The sequence below is a fragment of the Aricia agestis genome, chromosome 14 (assembly GCF_905147365.1).
Source record: "Aricia agestis chromosome 14, ilAriAges1.1, whole genome shotgun sequence".
NCBI lineage: Eukaryota > Metazoa > Arthropoda > Insecta > Lepidoptera > Lycaenidae > Aricia > Aricia agestis.
In genome coordinates this window covers 10500767-10521967 of record NC_056419.1, presented here as the reverse complement: position 1 = coordinate 10521967, position 21201 = coordinate 10500767, and the positions used below count along the sequence as shown (strand labels likewise).

Genomic DNA, 21201 nt, shown 5'->3' with positions numbered 1-21201 from the left:
TCTATCTCTGGTTTTGCCCTACTAGAGATTAGTAGGGCAAAACTAGAGATAGATCAAATATTGGGAACGGCCGGCCGTTAGACTTTGATCAGACTTTAGACCTGTATAGAAAAACAATGCTCAAATATTATTTTCCCGCCATAATGTACTCGACACTGGTCATGGCTAAATAGCCGAAGTGCCATAATATGAAAAAATATCCTCTATCTTTCAAAATGACATTAGATTTGTCATATCTGTGTCAACGTCACAGTCAACGTCAATTTCACGTGGTTACTGGTTGGTGAGCTGGTTGGAGAATTCATGCTGTTCTTCGGCGAATTTTATTTACTTTTATTTTATTTGCAAATATTAAATATAAACCACGAATAAGTAATTACGTAAAAGCATATACTTAGCTAATCAAAGAAAATGCATAAAACTGGCGCAACTCGATATCAGAAATTCCTGAAAGCTGAGAAAAGTAAAACGAAACTAAAGGGTAAAAAAGATAAGGAACTGCCGAAAGGGACAAACGTGACCAAAACCAATTTCAAAGTAAAGAAAATCATAATAAGAGAACAACTGAAGAAACACGAATCAACAGATGTTTTGTCGACGAGAAAACTTAACGTGAAGGAACTTCTATCACGCCTCAATCACTTTAACACAAACGTACGAGTAGACGCACTTGATGGAATAAAAGAATTAATATCCTCTCACCCTGAAGTATTACTACAGAATCTGGGCCAACTGATTAACGGAGTAACTGCTTTAACACTAAATGTTGAGAAAAATGTAAGTATTTGAATTTTATTGATTCTATTCAAATGCTACATAACACATACTCAATTTTTAGTTAACTTTAAGTTATGAATAATGTTTTATAGATATTCAAAAGGCTATTACATTGTAATAAATCTAATTATGAATTTCCCTTATACTTTCAGGTGCGACAATCGGCCCTTAAAGTTTTACACTTGGTTCTTTCGAACATATCTCAAGAGAACATTGAGCCATTTTTTGATGTCATGTCCACATATCTGAGAAATGCTATGACCCACATAGACAGTAGAATTCAAGAGGATTCATTATTGTTCTTAGATATTCTCCTTTTATGTACTCCTACAAAGTTAGCTGAAGATTTCAACAAAATAATACCCAACTTCCTAGACATGATATCAAAGTTACGCTCAGATCAACCTGGTAGAACTCTCACCGTCAATATGAACAGTCAAATCACAAGTGTGAAGTGGAGGGGCAAAGTTTTCCAACGACTAAGAGATTTGATGCAGAAGTTTGCAGAATATAACAACATCAATCAAGAAATCAGCATGGCAGCCAATACCCATTACTTCAAGGATAACAATCCAATGAACTACTATCCTCTTTTTGATAAAACTTATATAGCTAATTGTTACATTTCATGCTTTTCCTCCAAAAATTCTGAAATCTCCCTAGTCACAGATGACATTGAAAGGTTCAGAGAGTATATAGACATACTATTTCCATTGCTTTTTGAAACATGGGTTGAGATGTGCCCAAATAAGAAATCAGAAACAAATTTCGAGATGGTTGTAGGTGAAGATTCTGCTTTGCTTTTAAAACATATACTAGAGATTATTTTTTTAACTTGGAACTTTGTCAAGCATTTCAATAAAAAGAACTCTGCATCAAATATAGGCAGTATATTCTCACAAAAATATAGGAATTCGTTCAGCCAACATTTTGTCAATTCGTTTCCATATGCAACTGTTATACGATCAAAGCAGGGTAAAAGTGACGAAGAAACTGTTTTAGACCCAAAGTTGGTAGAGGAAAATCTCAAAATATGCCAATTATTCATTCAGTTTAATCCAAATGTTGATAAAAAGCATCAGGGAAAAGAAATTTCAGCTGTGCTTGGTTACATTGAGAAAATATTTGGCCAGAATATTAATGATTATATTGATGATGTTGTTATCAATATTTTACTATCACTTTTCTCAATAGAATCTGTGGGTTGGAGTAAAACATTGCTGGTTTTGGATGCATTGTTCAGAAAAATAATTTGGGTGTATTTTAACAAAGCTATCACCAATTCTTATAAGCAGAAGATATTTGGTCTGCTTTGTAAGATAGCTTTGAACGACAAGCTTTCGCATTTCCATAGCAGTGAGGCTTTTGAGATGTGGCTAAAACATTTACCAGATATTTTGCTAAGTGAAAGTGTAAACAACGATACAATTAACATTATCCATCGATTTGCTGCCACTAATAATAATGTTTTCAACACAGTTGTCAAGCCCAAGTTACTGAGTATTATTGAAAACCTTCCAAAGATTTCAATATCTGATTCTGAAGATGATATCGCCTATCACAAACTTTTATCCACTTTCTATTGGATCAAAACATGGGATAAAGACTCATTAAATCTTTTAGAGAATCAGCTCTTAAATAATGTTTACAAAGGTGATAGTGGAAAATACATTTTCGATACTTTAAGGCTTCGTAGCGGAATACACGTGTAAAAAATAAATGATTATTATATTTCAATTATTTATTTTATTTTATAAATTGCATCTGGGGAGAAACACAAACATTAAGCTCAAACATATTATATTGCACATATTATAATACATTTAGGGTCAATTGATAATAGCGCAGTCGAAGCGAAGCGAATTCCCAAAAACTGAACACAGAAAATTCAACCTTAACTCCAGAGCGTAACACATACATTACTTCTGCGAGGCCAATCAGCGTTGGTCGGGCACATCGACGCGATTTCGCGCGGATGCGCACGCTTTTTTTAAATTCTCAGAAGTAATAAAGTGCGTTAACGCTTTGTTATATTTGTTATATTCAGTATTAATAGTTCGCTTCGACCCTGCGCTAGTATAAATTGACCCTAAGCATATAACAAAATATAGATTCTATTACAAATAAAATTCATTAGCATAGGAAAAACTATTGCCAGCAATGCATGCTTCACATTTTCTATTTATGAAAATTAAAAAAATAACACAAAATAAAACAATCAAACTAATGTGAGATAGTTCTCTTCACAATTTTTTTGTACAATCATTTTACTAAAAGATAAATGAGTATTACAATCAAAAGTCGAACTAATAATTCAATAAATGTCAAGAAATCTAAGTTTAAATATTTATAAAATATTACAATCCGCCAAGATAAAAATAACATTACATCCATTTAGGAACTACTTACATCAAATAAAAAATTATAAGAATCTGGATATTACACAATGTTTATTTATTATTATTTTATATTTACCAACACATTAATTTCATTAATTTCTTTTTATTGTTTTCGAACATTTCTAATATTTTAAATATTCATTAATAATTGATGATAAAGGCCACACTCGATTTTAAAATCGCTTGACAAAACTGGAGAGGACAATGTCGCTGTATACAGAGTGTAACAGAACTAAGTGATAATACATACTTCAGGGCTAAGAATAATAATAACTAAAGAAACGTAACTCCCATACATCAACTGTTTTGAATTTGGTTCTTTTTCGCACACTAAAATATGACAATGGCTACGAAACACTAACATTTAATTTTAGGAAATAAAGCCGTTGACAATAATAATTGTCACTTGTATAAAAACACAAAATTGTGTACCAAATCCATGCATAAAGTATGCATGTATTTCGGGTCACATTTTGCAGACTCACGGACAAAATTTTTGACACATTTACTCTTCCTTAGTTTTTATTATTCGTAGCTTTAGGGTCTGTTTGACCCCTGTATATGTAGTAGCAACGCTGAAAGAACAATTTTTTCTATATGGGCAAGTGACCACACTTCATGAATTTGAAAACCGGCGTGAAACAGCGCTTCCGCTGTGTTTCGCCGAGTAAGTGAGTTTACCGGAGGCCCAATCCCCTACCCTTTTCCTTTCCCTATCCTCCCCTATTTCCTTCCGTACCCTCCCCTATTCTCTTCCGTACCCACCCCTATTCCCTTCCATACCCTCCCCTATTCCCTTCCCTACCCTCCCCTATTACCCCTTAGAAGGCCGGCAACGCACCTGCATCTCTTCTGATGCTGCGAGTGTCCATGGGCGACGGAAGTTGCTTACCATCAGGTGACCCGTTTGCTCGTTTGCCCCCTTATTTCATTAAAAAAAAATACAAAGATGAAAAAAACTCAGTGAACTCTATACAAGGGAGACATACACACCTAAAGTATTATAATTTATCACTTAGTTTCGTTACATCCTGTATAATACTTAAAAAATATACCACTACAATAGTTACCGATAACGACACGTCTGATCAATGAATATCTACAAATAGCGTACATGCACTCACTCCGCGCCCCATCAAATATACCTAAAAATCAAACACTGCCTTCCCTTCAAATTTTGGCAAACTATCTTAAAGATGCATGTGACCTACATTTATTATGTGACATTACTTTTTAAACAGAACTAGCGATTTACGGAAGGAAATGTGGAAGTTTTGTTAACTTCTAATATTATACCCCTTAATCATTATCAACATTATTCATTAACATATTATTACAACAATTAAAATGCATGATGGATTTTCCATAATATTTTTTCTTGATAACATGATCATTTCCTATTATGATTTCCTTATAACACGTGCTTATCGAAAACTAGAACCCCAACAATACAATGGATTTGTGACATTTATTGTGACCTCTTTACTAGTACTAAGATTTATACAAGTTTAACAATGTAACATTCATTTAAAAAATAGAAAACGAAATTATATTTAACTTTAAGGAAACATTATATTTTATTGACATGAACCTATTTCAGCTCCTACTATGTAAAATAAAGTCCTTTGCTGAAATAAATAACGACTAGCCTTTATTTTACCTATTTTCTATCTTACAATAATTTCACTACTCGTTCGAAGATTTGGCAATTTTTGGCGAAATTAAAATTTTCCAATGTTTAATTAATAAAAGCAATACGAAAGGAACTGATAACTAATGTTTATCCTAAGCGAACATTCTTCTGCCATTTATTTCGAACAGTCTTTCATAATATTATTATATTTTTCACATAGTGATATCATGTCTGAATCACCCTGTATATTAGCATTTTTATATCCCTATACAATATACATGTCATAATTTGACACATCACATGCAAACTCATAGGAATGCGAATCATAATTAATACTATGTTGATTTCATTAGATATGATCATGTATTAACTATTACAAAAACAACATTTTTGAGAATTGAGTTCTCATAATAAATATAATATTATAGCACTGCATAATTTGTGCATTTAATGCTTTGGTACCTATTGGTAACTTAAGTTGTGACTTGAGCTCGTCATATAGATATTATTAATATTATTACTATATTATAGATATTCATAGTAAGTAAGTGCGTCTGAGTGGTTAATTTATTTTGTTACAAATAAAATATATAATTATAGTATTTACAATATTTCATACTTGATTTTCAACGAAAACTCTGGCTTTAGGAAGGAATAAATTTTTAAATAAAAAAATATTTAGCATACAAAAATGCTACCTCAGGGCTCATTCATTTCTCAACTGGCTCACCATTTTTAGCCTCTTGGCTTTGAGATTCAAACTGAATAGCTACAAACCGCCATCTTGAAATTGGTAACACCTAATGTGATGTATGCTCTCTTACTGAGTTTTTCTTTTATTGGAGGCTTTCTTTGTGCGAGGGATCGTAGCCGATGCCGACATCATGGCCTGAAAAAAAATTATAATGAAAGCGATAATAGACAATAGGTGTAAACTGTACATAGTAACAAAGGGTAGGTATAAACCAAGTTCCAAACAAATTAGTAAAAACAAATGTTGTTAACATGCTAAGGCATAGTTATAATGCTTAAATCGTTAGTTCTAAATGAGTTAACACTGGAAAATTACACAAAGTAAACCATAGATGGCGTTGTCTGTACTTATATTAAAATCCAAGTTAAAATAATTATAAATCATAAAGTTATTAATATACCTAGCTGAATAGAGAAACAGGCCTGAGCAAGAGAGATGTCACTAACAGTAACACTGCGTGGTAAAAAGAGATGTGTGATACATGACAGTAGCACTCTTTTTTTGACGCCCAGTCGGCACGTGCCGCACGTTGACAATTTAATCTCATAGAATTCATGTTCAATCATGCTTGTGTAAGTGTGTATATGTTATAGTCAAAGTCCGATACACAGTCTCTTCGCGGAAGGACTGGTTTATCCTAGGTTTGGCCAAAGCCGTCAGGCGATCCCCGAAATACATTTCAATTTCGTTCTTTGCCTGAAGTATTTTTAGTCAAACCCAGGAGCTCCTAACTTTTCAGTCAAACGTCGAAAGTAAATTATTCTGTTTCGGTTTTGGCCTAGTCAATCCTAGAAGCGACTGCAAAACTCGGTCAAACGTTGATCTGAACATGTTTAAACAGGTTCATAATGTCTCTCGCGGTGTTCGAACCGATTGTTTTGTCATTTCATGTTCGTTCATTGAGCGTGCGGGCGTGTAATTGTGTAAAATTGAAGATGAGTGAATCAAACGGTGTTGTTGTTACTAAAAACGTGGATAAAGAAGTTTATTAAAACAATTAACATTAACATTAATGCCTCACCATGTCAGAAAAATGATTAATTTGCCACTTTAACTACCTAAGAAATTATTAAAACAATTAACATTAAAGTTAATGCCTCACCATGCCAGAAAAATGATTAATTTTCCATTTTAATTACTTAAGAAATTATTAAAACAATAAACATCAAAATTTTAAAAATGTTATTTTTTATACCTACCTAATCTTACAAACTAACCTCCGTATATTCCAAAGCATTTATTTATTTATTTTATACTTTATTGCACATCGTACAAAAGGCGGGCCTAATGCCACACGGCATTCTCTCAAAGCATCTAAAATATAAAAGTGAAAATCACGTAAGCTGACCAATCAGGTGTCAGAACTGGCAGAGTTAAGCGGTTAAGACTTGAAAGCTGCTTAAATGATAAAATGCTTCCAAATATACGAAGATAAGACACTACATACCTATATCGGAGTTTGACTCGTCAAACCCCGATTTAATAAAATTGTGTTTTGACGTTTGCCTGACCAAGTTAGTCCCTCCCAGGTTTGACGAAAATTGTTTAGTCAAAGGCCGAAAATTTACATTTGTTTGGGCTTTGACTAAGTCATTCAGTCTGACCTGAGGATTGACCAGTCCAACCTAGGAGCGCCGGAGCTTCGGAGTTTGCCTATAACATATACACATACTTTTTACACAGATGAAAACCAATTTCGGTTTCGTTTGACAGCTCGAAATTGTTGCTCTATTCCGCTAGGTATATTAACTTTATGTTATAAATACAACTACAACTGTCTATAAAATTATAAACCTGTGTAGTCCATAACAATAATTTTAAAACTGCTAGGCTGTTAGTGTTTTATCCATACATATAAATAATCTATACATATAAATAAAATTAGAGTGTCTGTTTGTAATATTGAAAGAACCGTTTTTTACTACATGCATATGAATGTACATACGGTACATATGTCGCAGCCGACTGGTTTAAATAGCCGTTCAATCAAACAGCTAACCCTTTGACTGAACAACGCCATTCAATCACACGTCTAGCTTTTATATTGAACATTTTAGTCGCTCAAAACGTCCAACACTACAGCTGATTCAAAAGCCGCTGTCTAATTGAAGTAGTTCAGCGCGCACCGCTGCGGCGCTAGGTGCGTTTTATTTACAATATGGCGTCAACTAACAGGTGTTTGTTGGTGTTTGTGGTTGTTTTTCGGAAAGAAAGTAGTTAATGAAAGTTACAAGTGTTATTAAAGAGACAAAAATTGTGGAGGCACATACGAGTGAATCAAAATTTCAACAAATATTCGAGGAGACATTACGGGATTATGAAATGGATGGACGCAGCCCCCCCCGAAAGGGCTCGGGGGGCACAGCCCCTCGTCAAAACAAAAACAATCCAGAAAGTCCAAAAGTTGGTTAGGTTAGGTTAGAACTTAGACTACAACACAGCGCCGAGCGAGCGCAGCGAGCGTGCTGCGGCAGCAGCCGGCGACCGTCACAAAACACGCCTCAGAATTTTTTATTTTTACTTATTGCATTAAACTTTTGGTCACCCCTTAAACTTAATTCGAGAATAATCTTTCAATAAAATACAAAAAGTTTTCCTATTCTCCCAAATTACGTCATATTAAGCTATAGTCGCCGTCGTCGTCATGGTCGCCATAGTTAATTTGCCATTAAACCAGTTGGCTAGGCGTCGTCTAGCTGTAGTGTTGAACGTTGTAGTCAACAAGTCGGCTAAAGGACGTATAGCCGTGTGATTGAATGACGTTGTTCAGTCACTAGCTGTTTGATTGAACGGCTATTTAAACCAGTTGGCTGCAACACATATACCAAAATAGCACTTTTTACAATTTTTGTCTGTCTGTTTGTTCCGGCTAATCTCTGAAACGGCTGGGGCCATTTTAACGGGACTTTTTTCGGCAGATAGCAGATATAATAAGGAGTAACTTAGGCTACCTTTTAACCGACTTTCAATAAAGGAGGAGGATATATTTTAAATTTTTATATTTGTTCATACATATTTTGTAATTTTAACTTTCTAGCTAGCGCGATGCTTGAGATATATCAGCCTGCAAACACACTACTATAATATTATTATTGACGAAGTCGCGGGCAACAGCTAGTATAAAAATATATTATGTCCTTCACGAACAAAAAAGCCACGGGCGCTAAAATAAGGACGCTATAAAGGTCTTGTCTTCTCTAACTTATCAAACGAGGACCAAAAAAATTTACAAAATGTCGCTGTAAATACATTTTTTTTGTAATTAATATTTTTATAACACCAGCAATTTCAAAATATAATTTCATGATCAGAAAACAATCAACAATTAGTATTATTATTTCATATCCAATACACAACATGTTTATTTTCACTGAGAAATCCATGCAATGTCACACAAAGTCAACATACTATTTGGCTTCAACTAAAACGTTGGCTACACATCAGTACTTTTTGATGTTGACGGTATCTCTTCATGCAGCGGTATGAACTTGTACTCTGGATGCGTTTGTAACTTCGCATCAATAAGTTTCTGTAGCTCTTCGCTCGTTTCGATTATTTCATTCTTTAATACTTTTACATCCTCCAAATTCTCATTAGTAGGTGCCAATTTACTAATGTCCACGCAACTTTGGAATTCATCTATTTGTCGTTCAATAGACTGACGACTTACATCGTCCTCACTCGAAGCATCAGATTTCAAATCTTTGTTCCAAAACGCTAATTTTCCAGGCAGTTGTAAAAGCTTACCAAACGCAGACCCGTCTTTTTGTCTTACTGGCGATTTTGACTTTTGTCTTTCGCGTCCCACGTCTAACGAATTCCTTCTTTCAATATTTTGCACTTCTATATTTGATTTAGATTCTACTTTATTTATATCTTCATTGGCAGATTTTATTTCTGTTACTACATCAGTGGATTTCTTATCGTCTGTAATTTTAGGCGGTGGTGGAGCTTTGTTTTTGCCATATTTACCTTTGTGTTTTCTTTCACTCTTTGGCGATGGATCGGGCGTCCCAAAAGACGCTTCGTCGTCGCCATCTTCGAAATCGTTATCGTGTTCGGATGTATAAACACTAGAAGAATCTATTGATTCTTCAGGGGGCGTACTATCTTTTTTTTCATCCTCTACTTTATTTTTTTCTTTATTATCACCTAAATTTTTATTTGCAGGATCCACTTTAACAGTAGTATTATTGAATTGATCGTCTGTTATATTTTCCATTGGTTTAGTAAGTGATTCATTGGGAATGTTAGGAACATCAACGGTCGTAGCTACTTCTGTCGTTGTAGATTTATCTGTACCGTCAGATTTGATTTCTATATCCTCTTTTAAGTCAGAAATACTAACAGGGCTATCTGTAGGTACTGAATTGCTCAATACTTGTAATATTTTGACTTGATCTCCGATGTATTGATATAGAAATCGTGGGATGGTGTTTGATACGAATATCTGTGACTGCAAATCAATAAGAGAAGGCATGGTGGAATAATCAAATGGCTCCATGTCTTGCAACTCCTCGATGATAACTTCGTTGTCCTTTAAATAAAAGTATTTGAGTCCTAATCATAAATAAGCATAAATACATAAATACCTACATAATATAATATTAAATGCAGTAATCAGACTTTAGCCTAAAAGAATAAATGCATTTTTAGAGTATGGAATATTATGACACTTTCTTTCAACTAAATTCCAGTGTTTATTTTCAACTAATTATAAGTAAACGTATATAAAAACGTACTTGAAAGTGTAGAACTAAATAGTGGCTGTCAGGGTAATCCAAAGGCAACTTATCTACATACTAAGTAATGTTACAAGAATAAAATACCCTTAAGTTCTACACAAGTACGTACCTATTTTGTACGTTTATAAAATTTCCCATTTTCCAGTTCACATAAGTCAAATTAAGCTGGGGCTGGCGGCAAGGCATCACACTGCAAACATTTTAGATTATTTTATTATTAGAATAAAAAATATGACATTAGAAATATAATCGTTAAAATTTTGGGTGATATAAGTTGCTACATCTTGCAGTGTAATACTTTACCATTATCTAAGAATCAGTACCAACCCCCAACAATCATTTTAGTCCAATACATCCTACACGTTAATACAACATGAGTTACAAAGTACCATGAAAGAAATTAATTCATAGGGAAATGGCAGACCTACATTTGGTCAAACTATAGCCTATGCCCTATAGAAATCAACAGTAACTTTTTCAAAGCTGCTTCTATTACAGTAAACACATAAGTCATAAAGAGTAAGGAGTGAATATACCCTAAACTCTAAAGTATTGGTTATAACTTATAAACTTATAACACTTAGGGCCTGTTTCACCACTTCCTGATATGTGCCGGATAGGCTATCCAACAATTAACTTGACAGATCAAGTATGGAGAATCTGTCAAAAAAGTTGTGGATAGATAGAATAGATCCAGCACTTATCAGGAAGTGGTGAAACAGGCCCTTAGTTTTGTTACACTCTGTACTATATTTCAAAGAGTGTAGGTAGGTAGTACCTACTAGGTACACTTAGTTATACCTAATATGAAAAGTAAATATGAAAGGAAGCCACTACTATAACCAATGTTACCAGACCTCAGCAGCCTGCGGGCGCTTGATGGTAGTGACTGTGGTACGCGAGGTGCGCACGCGCCGCGCGCCGATGGAGCCCGCGCGCGTCAACGACGCAGAGTTTTCCGCGCTCGAGTAGCCCGAACTGATGTCTTCAGTCGACTTGATGTGGCTGGAAAGTTACATGGATTAGAGCATGCATGACTATAAAATTATTGAATTAGACATAATTAAGGCCTTTGTGCAAATATCAAGTGCCTACCTGGCGGCCTTGTGGTAGGCCGCCAGGTTGGATTTCCTAAAACTATCATGTTTCCAGAACACTTTGTTGTAAGATTACAATAACCTTACTTTGATTCGTACCATGAACTTTTTAAAGTCTATGAAAACAATCCTGTTTTATTCCGGCTTAGGGATGGGAAAGAACGAAAGATATCAAATTATTTGTTTACATCTTGCTATGGGTGGAAGCGAGATAAGCAGCTATAAAGCTTTTTGTCACTCTCACACGATTGTGTAAACAAATGAAGTGTCTAATTAGTCTAAACAAATGTAGAAAAAACTTATTAGTGACTGTAGAGAATTTGAATGGTACTAAACCTAAATATTTCAATAAATTAAACCGATTCAGCGCTAAATTGTTAAGAATAAGAATTAAATCAAATAGTGAAATTGTTGAAAAACCAATGCTGAAACCCAATTAAGACGTGAAGTGTTGTTGTGGTACGCTAAAACAAAAAAGTTTTAAGTGGTGTGTGAGTTGCGCGACTTTGAAGACTGTTTCGATATTTTCTATTATAAGGTAAATAGAAGGTACGTAAATATTTAATTCATTGGTTATCTCAAAACAAAAGCCGTTTTTTATGTAAATGGTTAACTTTAAATACAAATAAAGTTAAGACTTTTCTTGTTAACACATAATATGCGTAATTTAAAGTCGTACCGTAATCAATTTTCAAATATAATTTTACTTAAAAACAGTAAAAAATGCAAAACAATCTTAAAAAAGTTGATATTTCACAGCGGATTTAAGATCGCTAGTTTGACGTTAAAGTAATAATGCTCATCTGTCAAACGGTGTCAAAATGGAGCTCATTGGTACGCTGAGAGCGAATGATATCGGGACATGACGTCACAAAACGTCTTGACGGAACAATCATAAAGTAATCTTACTTTTAAAAGGTGATGGTACGAAATCATAAAGTAAGATTAAAATAATACTGCTATAAGAGGTTGTAGGTGGCCCCCTGTTGTCATTATTAATATCCAGTAAAAAATAGCAAAAAAATTACGTTTCTTGTATGGGAGCCCCCCTTAAATATTTAATTTATTTTGTTTTTAGTATTTGTTGTTATAGCGGCAACAGAAATACACGATCTGTGAAAATTTCAGAAGTACAGCTATAAAGGTTCTTGAGATACAGCCTGGAGACAAACAGACGGACAGACATCGAAATCTCAGTAATAGTGTCCCGTTTTTACCCTTTGGGTACGGAACCCTAAAATGTATCCCACACGACAGGATCACAATAGTATTATTTTCGTAGACGAGAGAAAGAGACAAGTTGCGAGTTGCAAGTGCAAGTTGGGGTCAAAACGACTTAGGGTCAATTCATAATAGCGCAGAGTCGAAGCGCGTCAAAGCGTAGAATTCGCAACAAGTCGAGCGAATGCGCGCGGATTCGCCAGAGTGCCCACAGTGATAACGCGTAGATTCGCTTGTGTGCGCTTGGATGCGCGAGAATACGTGCGCACCAAAAAGCGGTGGTCAAGCGAATTCGCGAAAGTGCGCACGGAAGCGCGCGCCTTTTTAAATTCTCAGAAGTAATATGTGTGTTAACGCTTTGGAGTTAAGAGGATTCTACACCGCCGTTTATCCATACAAACGTTGTCCCCTGTTTCCTCCCTGGATAATGCCGGTAGAGTTATGATTTTTTCCTGAATATCTATGGCCACTATTAGCATGTCCCTATGTTTTCTTTTTTTTCATAATTTTATTAATAAAAAAGATAAGAACGTCCAAAAACCCAAAAAATGGCCAGATTTTCCTCTGTGTTCAAACACCCATAAAACAAAACTGGCTAAAATATACAAAAAAAATAAAACATAGGAACACAGCTCAAGCCTTGCTTTAATTCTTAATGAAAAAAGTACTTAAATCGGTTGAGTTTTGGAGAAGGAATCAGCGGACAAAGAATCGAAGATTTTCTGTTCTTTTATTAGAACTTTTGTCGTGTTGTCTTTATCGCGCTCTGCGGTTGAGATTGGTGAGACAGCAATACATTTTCAAATACCTATTTTCAATTTCTCTCGCCCCTGGTGTATCCTCTTAAGGTTGAATTTGTTAATGTTCAGTTTTAATAATTCGCTTCAATGCGCTTCGACTCTGCGCTAGTATAAATTGACCCTTAATATGCGTAATGCAAACCCAGAAACCATCAATATAGCCTTTAATTATGGTGACTTTCTGCCGCACTCAGAGTAGAACATTATTTACTTAATTGTTATTAATTCAAAATTTTGACATAAGCCCCATACATTATGTCATACTCTTCATTAAATTTAAGGTTAATCGTAATTAAATGTCTCTGAGTACGGCGGTAAGTGTTATAATTTTGGTTATCGGTGAAACATGTGATTGGGGTATTTAATTTCTGATATAATATTATGGAGAATATAAATTTTGTTTTAGATATTAATTCATAAGTATACAATATTAAATTACATACATGTATAAAGTTAGAAGGAAGCTTTATGATATAGTTAGATTTATGATATAAAACTATTTTTTTAGTTTTCATAATTAAAGGTGGTGTTAAGCGTCATTTTAACTTAAAAAATCGTGGACTCAGTGCAGGGAATTTTTAAAATCTACAGGATTTCCTAAAAAACATATTTTATGGATGAATTTGTGCATGATTTTTTTAAGACATCGAACGAACTACAATCAGTGAAGTGAGCGATTTTATCTGCCACATTACAATTTCTATTACCTAAAATCAGGCTCGTCCATTCTATTCCTCGTGGTTCTTACGTCAACATCGACTTCGGGAAAGTACATTGGTTGTCTGCTGTTAGACTCTGAGGCGCTTCGTCGGGCCGCGTACCCACTAAAATTTCAACCAATGATGTCAAATTAAACTATCATTCTATGCCAGTGTTTTTCTACATGTGGGTCGTAAAGCTGTAGGGGAGCCGCCAGAGGTTAAAAAAAATATTTAAGTAAAAAAAATAATGATAAAATATACCGATATATTAAGTAGGAGAATTTTAAACATGATAAAAAAGCAAAGGGGGTCGCGAAATATTTTTTCATACCAATCGGCTCGCATCATAAAAAATATTAAAAACACTGTTCTGTGGAAACTTTGCACATTGGCCACAACTCACAAGTGACTTTTGACAACTTTTCTGTCTTAAGGTGCCGGTTGGCAGCGAGCGACATGAAGCAACCGCAGACGACGTGTCGCAGCGACAATACTGGTATCTCTGTATTTCTATTAAATACCCTTCGCAGCTAGCGACCCGAAGCTAGCGACACTTTTCATAGAAGACATAGAAACCAGTAGTGTCGCGACGACACGTCGTCTGCTGCCGCTTCATGTAGCCGGCTTCCAACTTGTACCTTTATATTTCCCTAGAACACTTTTTGCACTTGATGCGTTGCTTTTTAGTTTTATTATCCCATCACCCATGCCATATGAAGCGAATTTTAATACTTACAAACATATTTAAAACCCTGACGTATTATTAGTAGCAATAATTATCAGACATATTCTTATTAGTACCACCACTCCTTTATAATCAATCAATTTGAATAATAACTAAGCATCACACAGGATAACATGTAAAGCCGATCTGACAATCAATTATTACGACATATAATTACCAACCTCTTGAATAAAAGTTGATATGGTATAGGTACCATATATCATCTAATCATAAGTCTCCCCTAATCAGGGCGGGCTACCTATTTAGGCCCTAATTTCACCAACGTCTGTTAGCGTTAACAGCTTGTTAAAATGTCATTTCCTCTCTTTCATTCATATGAAAATCGAAAGAGCTGACGTGATACTAATTCGAGCATTACTTTAAGTCGTTGGTGAAATTGGGTCTTAAGTTAGTTTTAGTACAACATAACCATACATTTTTCCCAAACTCAGTTCTAACCAACCTTTTAATGGCACGTCGTAACAGTCTCGGTTCAGACAGCACATCGTCGACTTCGTCAGTTCTCTCGTCGCGCGGATCACACTCAGTCAGGTCAGACAGGCTGTAGCTCTTGCGAAGCTGCTGAACCAAACCGCCGCCGCCCTGAAACGTGACGTCATAATATTAGTATTTTATAATTTGTGTTGTATACCAGGGATGGCGAACCAATGGCATCAGTGGCACGTGACATAAAAGGAGCACGCTACTGGTCACAAAACTAGTATCGAAACTAAAATAAAGGTTATAGATCCACCTCTACAATAACATGGTGAACACCAAATTAGACAAATTTTGAAATACGCACCGACTCACAACAAAAATTGAATGTCACGTTCAAGACTTCTTTAGAAAAGTGCACGTCGATACGAAAAAGTTCGCCATCTCTGTTATTTACTATCCCTGTTACTAATAGAGATATTTGCGTAGCGTATGACAATGTCTGTTTATCTGACACATAAGAAAGATTTCTTGATATACAAAGACCTAGAACAATTATTCGCTGTGTAAATATTTTTATTAGTGAGGGGGTATAGGTTTTTACAAGTTTAAAAACCAATGACGGAACGTCTTTATAATAATACATATAATATTTTAATAACTCATAATGAGTTATGACCAAAGACGCAATTTAATCAGTGGTCGATAAGGACGCGTCATTGGTCACATTGCGCAGTAGAAATCAGCTGACATGACATCTTAACTCAAATAGACTATGTTTTTATATCGGTACTTGTCAAATGTTTGCTTCCTTGAACGAAACACAATCAGTGGCGTTGTAGATAATAAAATTTATCACAGTGCAATTCTCAGTGTATTTAAAGTGTTGAATTAATATGGCGTTTGTGTTAGGAAAGTTAACATGCTTACAAATAGGGTTAGCTAGCAAAAAAAAAAGAAAAATGCTACTTACATAATTTTCATTGGCTTATGAGCCCAGACCCAATGTGGTGAAGTGTCGATTAAGCAATGGATAAACGACTTAATACAAATATATTTATTATAGTTACAAAACATATAAAACTACATCAGTCATACGTTGCATAAAGCTATGAACACAACATTCAATCGACCATAGACAAAAATATGTTTTTAATTCATGACCTACGTAAAACGTTATCCAAATTACACGAAACAAAAATGACATATAAGTTACTAGAAATACATAAGGTAAATGACTAGTGATTGGGCAGTACTAGTCATTGGACAAAGCACAAAAATATAATATTTATTAAGGTTGCTTTAAAAACTACCTGTTTTTAAAGTAATAGAACGCCTGATTTTAAAGAAAAACAGGTAGTTTTTAAAGCAACTTTATGTAATTAATATTGTGTTTTTGTGCTCTGTCCAATGACTAGTACTGTCCAATCACTGATCATTTCACCTTAAATAAAAATTGAACTAATATTATGCCGTCTTATTTTAGTCTATGGTGAGTACATAAAGTGTAAGCTTTTAAAGACGCGCGATTTTTACTTCTCTCTCACCAATTTTGAGTTCTGAATTTAGAATTCATTTAGAAAAAGACAATTAGGTAAGATTACTTGTTTGTTCTAAAATTAATCTTATGATTTTAAAACAAAAAACAAGTGTAGTGACATTAGGTAACTCAAGCGTAAAAATATAAAATTTTATCAAGATGGAGCCAAAAAGAGCGGTTTAAAAAGTAAAAAGTTTGGACAAACATGCAGCACATTATTAATCCATTAAATCATCTGCCTCAAACTATTAAATCAAACTGACAAAATTATTATACTTAAGTCAAATCATTTACAGGTTATGGAATATACTTATCAGACAGAAAACATAGAGGTTATACATAAAAAGTTTATAAGAAAACAACTTCGAAAAAGTTACGAAAATGTGGTTTGAAAAACAACAAAAACAGAAAACGCATAAAGGGTATTAAGGAATATTCCTATTACCTACAACCTTAATTTTACCTATGTTACTTTTTATTTACCAAAGCTATGTAACAAAAAGTACCACAGATGAGTGTGTTCCGAAACTATAACCGTCCTTATTAATTAGCGAAGAAGACAAACAACGATGGCAATATGAATTAGTTATGTCTAGTTTCTGGGGTTTCTTGACATGACTTGTATTTAACAGGTTTTTTGATTAGTTACAGTTTTGACGTCAGCCAATCAAAAGTGCTAAACAGTATGTAAACTGTCAAAATACCTCGGAATCGGGCACTACTCTCTTCTTTGTTTATTCGGGCCGTAACAGTATACTGACCAGTTCGATTAGACGAGATTCGATTGGCTATCGAGACGTCAGATGGCACTAGCCAGTATACTGTCCTAGGTAAGGGAACACACCCAACATTAAACTACGAACTTGGTCTAAACTAAGGCACTAAATCACAGTTCAGTCGACCGTCACTTCCTCACTAGCCGCTTGACTCCTAGTTCTTCGGCCCCTTGACTTACTTCTTGGTCTTTTTTCCTTAACTACCTTCCTTTTCCGAGGTACACCGCGGCTTCGAGCCGAGGATTCCGGGACATAGTCTGGGTCACTGGCGTCCGGTACATCGATTTCGGGGTCCAATTCTACTATTTCGACTACTCCTAAGTTATCTTCGAATCTCTGGTACTCATTTTCGACTCTCTGAGGCGAATCTGTGACGTCACCGATAGCTCGCCTAACGCCGTCTTCTTGAATTGGCAAGTTGAGATTCTAAATTCAAAAGGTTAGGGAGTCGGGAGGGTAGGAGGAAATTAAAAAAAGCTTGTTAATAAAATAAAAAAAAGTTACGGATAAGTGAATGTGCGTATGCATGATAACGAAACGGCTTGCTGTGTAGCTAGAGTACGGTCGCAGAGCACGTAGGTATTTACCCATTGTCCTATCGCTACCTCTCTTATTCGCTCAAAATAATCTTGCTATCTCGTTCCCATGGATACAACAATGCAATATTTGGTAGTGAAAGAGATGTATGGGTCAACGAACACATTTCTACCTGCTCTGCGATCGGTCTATATTATAAGCCTTTTCTATATTAATATTTACAAGCATTTTGTGACTAGCGCGAGCGGTGTTCGTGTTTCGTGATCAAGCATGCTACACACAAGATCGTGAAAACAAAAAAATTACGGTGATCTAGATAAAAATAAGCCTCTAGGTTTACATTGGAAACTCTAACGGTCTTACCGCAAAAGATTAAACATCGGTTGAACAGTTGTTTTGAGACCATTTTGTACTGATTTTTTCTCTAATCAACTGTTCAACGGGTGTTTAAATCTTTTGTAGTAAGACCGTTAGCTTCTACTTGGATAAACAAAGCACTACAACTAATTTACTAAAACAACATAAACCTCGTACTAATAAGTTACAGTATAGTTTTAGTTTGAGTAAGCCATAAGAGTATTTTTTTATCTAGTTCATCGTTCGCTACTCAGCAACAACAATTAGAAATGACTATTAATTTAGTTAACGGGTTACAACCGCAATCCTTGCTTGTTAAATGAAACGAAGTTTTTATGTAAGTAAATGTGATAAACTTGTAACTGCAATATTTCAATCAAGAGGTAATTTAAAAATGTAAAATTTTATCTTTAATGTAATGTTGTATTTTTGTTTATAGGTTTAAGTGTATTGCAAAAAATACAAAATATGCTATTTTCTACCTTTTTGCAGTCACATTAACAATTTAGATTTTAATAGACATTTAAACATGCGTTTACCTAAGGCTATTTGCACACCGAAGTTGCCAACCGCGAAAAAGAGGCTAACATATTTACTGTCTCATGTGAAACAGCGAAGCGATATCTTGCATCACGCTCTATTATTTTTTGCCACATTTGCTGTCTCATATTGTGTCCAACAAGAAAACGTTATGTTGCATCTCGCTTTATCGATTTTTTGCAGTGTAACATCGGTATAGAAGTAAAAATTACTTATTTTGTATCTCGCTTATTAGTTATCTCTATTAGGCGAGATGCAACATATCTCTCGCTCTCTCTCTCTCAATTATAGAGAGAAAAAGGAATAACTTTATCGCGATTCGCGGCGTCGATGTGGAAACAGATTATAAATATTATAATCAAAATATATTATTCTTACCTTGATGGCAGTCTGCATAATAACAGTGGTGGCATAGTTGACACCCTTCGTGCCTAGATTCAGCACGGTGTGGTAACCCTGGTCTTTGGCTTTGGCTATATATTCATCGATTTCCTGAAACGTGATAAATAATGTATTAAATTATGTACTTATCACATTATATTATATTGGTATAATAATTTCAGAAGCTGGTGTGTTAGCGAAAATACTGTTTAATTATCACACTTATTAGTATGTTCAATAAGACGACAGCAGTTTGTCTAGAATTAGAGTGTCTATCGTTTTAAGTCCTTGTTTAACCGAAGATAATTCTATGATAAATGGTTGCAAAACTAGAAGTGTTTGTATGTTTATATTCTGGCAACACTTTACTCTTGTTTGAGAATCTCTATGAATCGCAGTTTTAGTATGACTTAATGTAATCTATGCCTTAATATATTCTTATAAATAATCCATCATAATATATTCTCATTATTTATTCTATATTCATAACATAATAAGTAAGAACTTAAACTCTACTACAAATTAGCTTTCATTATGTTTACACTAAAGGCTTCGATAAAGTAGTTAGTAATAATTCGACATTCAAATAAAGGAAAAAACTGGCTACTACAAGGACAGACTATTATTTTATAATAATAATATAATATCTATGGACGTATGGTGTGATGTCAGTCTGGCTCCGTGCTAATTACCTAAAGGACTTGTGTTACGGGTACCAGACAACGGAAATATATTTAATACTTTTATACTATACATAATATATTTAAGATTTTTATTACATTATACACATATTTAATACACATCCAGACCCGGGAACATTGAAAACTTTTTTGTTCCGTCGGCGGGATTCGAACCCGCGATCTCCGGCTTGAGCTACCAACGCACTGAGCCACAGAGGTCGTCAAATATACCGGCGTCCTTGTATATTTTAATTTTTATGATGTGGAAAACCCATCAGCCAGGGCTACTAACTATAGCACTTTGTTGCTTTATAACCATACTGTTTGTACTTTCTAGTACAAACAGTAGTCGAAATACAGGGCAACCCTAGAGGCTGGAAGTATCGAATGAATCAGACTAAAGAGAACGTCAAATTACTTCACTTTGTTTATAGTTGCAAGTAAGAACTTATGCAATTTATAGAATTTTCTCGGACCGCATTTACGTACCCTTTTCATTATTTTTTTACAATAACACCTTACTTATAAACAAAAAAAAATAAAAAATCTCCACAGCCGAACATATAACCTGCTCCTTTTTGGAAGTCGGTTAAAATTGAATCTTGTAAACGTTATAAAGCACGAAATGGGTTTTCATATACATAAGGAATTAGGATATGCCTACTGTATAAATAATAATAAGTAGGTTTTAATTAAAAGGCAGGCTGTAAATAATCATTATTATTAACAGCCTGTCTCATTACCGTTAATTAAAGTATTTTAATCATAATAATTACTTAATAGTTCTTTTTAATCTAACATATTTTAATCGTAATAAATAGCTTCCTTAGCAAATCTATTAAGATGGTAGTTTTATTATTATAAAGACCTATCAGGTAAAACACTTTAAAGTACTTTAAACGAAATTACCTGGCAAGGGAAGCGCCCATAAAGTCAACTTTGTACTATAGTTAAAAGCTTTTAACGGAGATATTTCTGGCGTGTAGCACTAATTGATTTTAAAACCCTGATTAATACTGTTATATTAATTAAAACCTAAGTGATTCTGTGTCATTTTGTACTACAGAAGATGTTATATATTGTTTGATTCTAAAGCTATCC

General features: G+C 34.5%; 2 protein-coding genes and 1 long non-coding RNA gene across 4 annotated transcripts in view; 2 read left to right on the top strand and 1 right to left on the bottom strand.

The window, feature by feature from the left end:
* The first annotated feature begins 264 nt into the window (after positions 1 to 264).
* Positions 265 to 2514, top strand: LOC121733861 (testis-expressed protein 10). The gene is made up of 2 exons (XM_042124249.1): positions 265 to 777; positions 930 to 2514. Exons 1-2 carry the CDS (start codon positions 412 to 414, stop codon positions 2487 to 2489), a joined length of 1926 nt encoding a protein of 641 aa, XP_041980183.1. The 5' UTR covers positions 265 to 411; the 3' UTR covers positions 2490 to 2514.
* Positions 2515 to 5243: 2729 nt separating this feature from the next.
* On the top strand, positions 5244 to 21180 carry LOC121733865. The gene is made up of 3 exons (XR_006036623.1): positions 5244 to 5302; positions 15409 to 15415; positions 21170 to 21180. It is a non-coding gene; the product is annotated as an uncharacterized LOC121733865 (long non-coding RNA).
* LOC121733860 overlaps positions 5601 to 21201 on the bottom strand; it is a 34826-nt gene continuing 19225 nt past the window's right edge. The window contains exons 4-9 of one of the 2 annotated variants that reach the window (XM_042124246.1): positions 19418 to 19531; positions 15315 to 15454; positions 14134 to 14250; positions 11166 to 11313; positions 8972 to 10100; positions 5601 to 5698 (exon numbers count right to left, since the gene is read on the bottom strand). In XM_042124246.1, coding sequence (XP_041980180.1) covers positions 8997 to 10100; positions 11166 to 11313; positions 14134 to 14250; positions 15315 to 15454; positions 19418 to 19531 — 1623 coding nt within the window. In that variant the 3' untranslated portion in view covers positions 5601 to 5698; positions 8972 to 8996. The remainder of the gene's footprint in view (positions 5699 to 8971; positions 10101 to 11165; positions 11314 to 14133; positions 14251 to 15314; positions 15455 to 19417; positions 19532 to 21201) is intronic. The other variant, XM_042124248.1, reaches the window with a different exon arrangement.

Coding starts and splice junctions, on each gene's coding strand:
- LOC121733861 (XM_042124249.1), top strand. CDS start 412: ATGCATAAAACTGGCGCAACTCGATATCAGAAATTCCTGAAAGCTGAG. Junction 778..929: donor CACTAAATGTTGAGAAAAAT/GTAAGTATTTGA, acceptor TTATACTTTCAG/GTGCGACAATCGGCCCTTAA.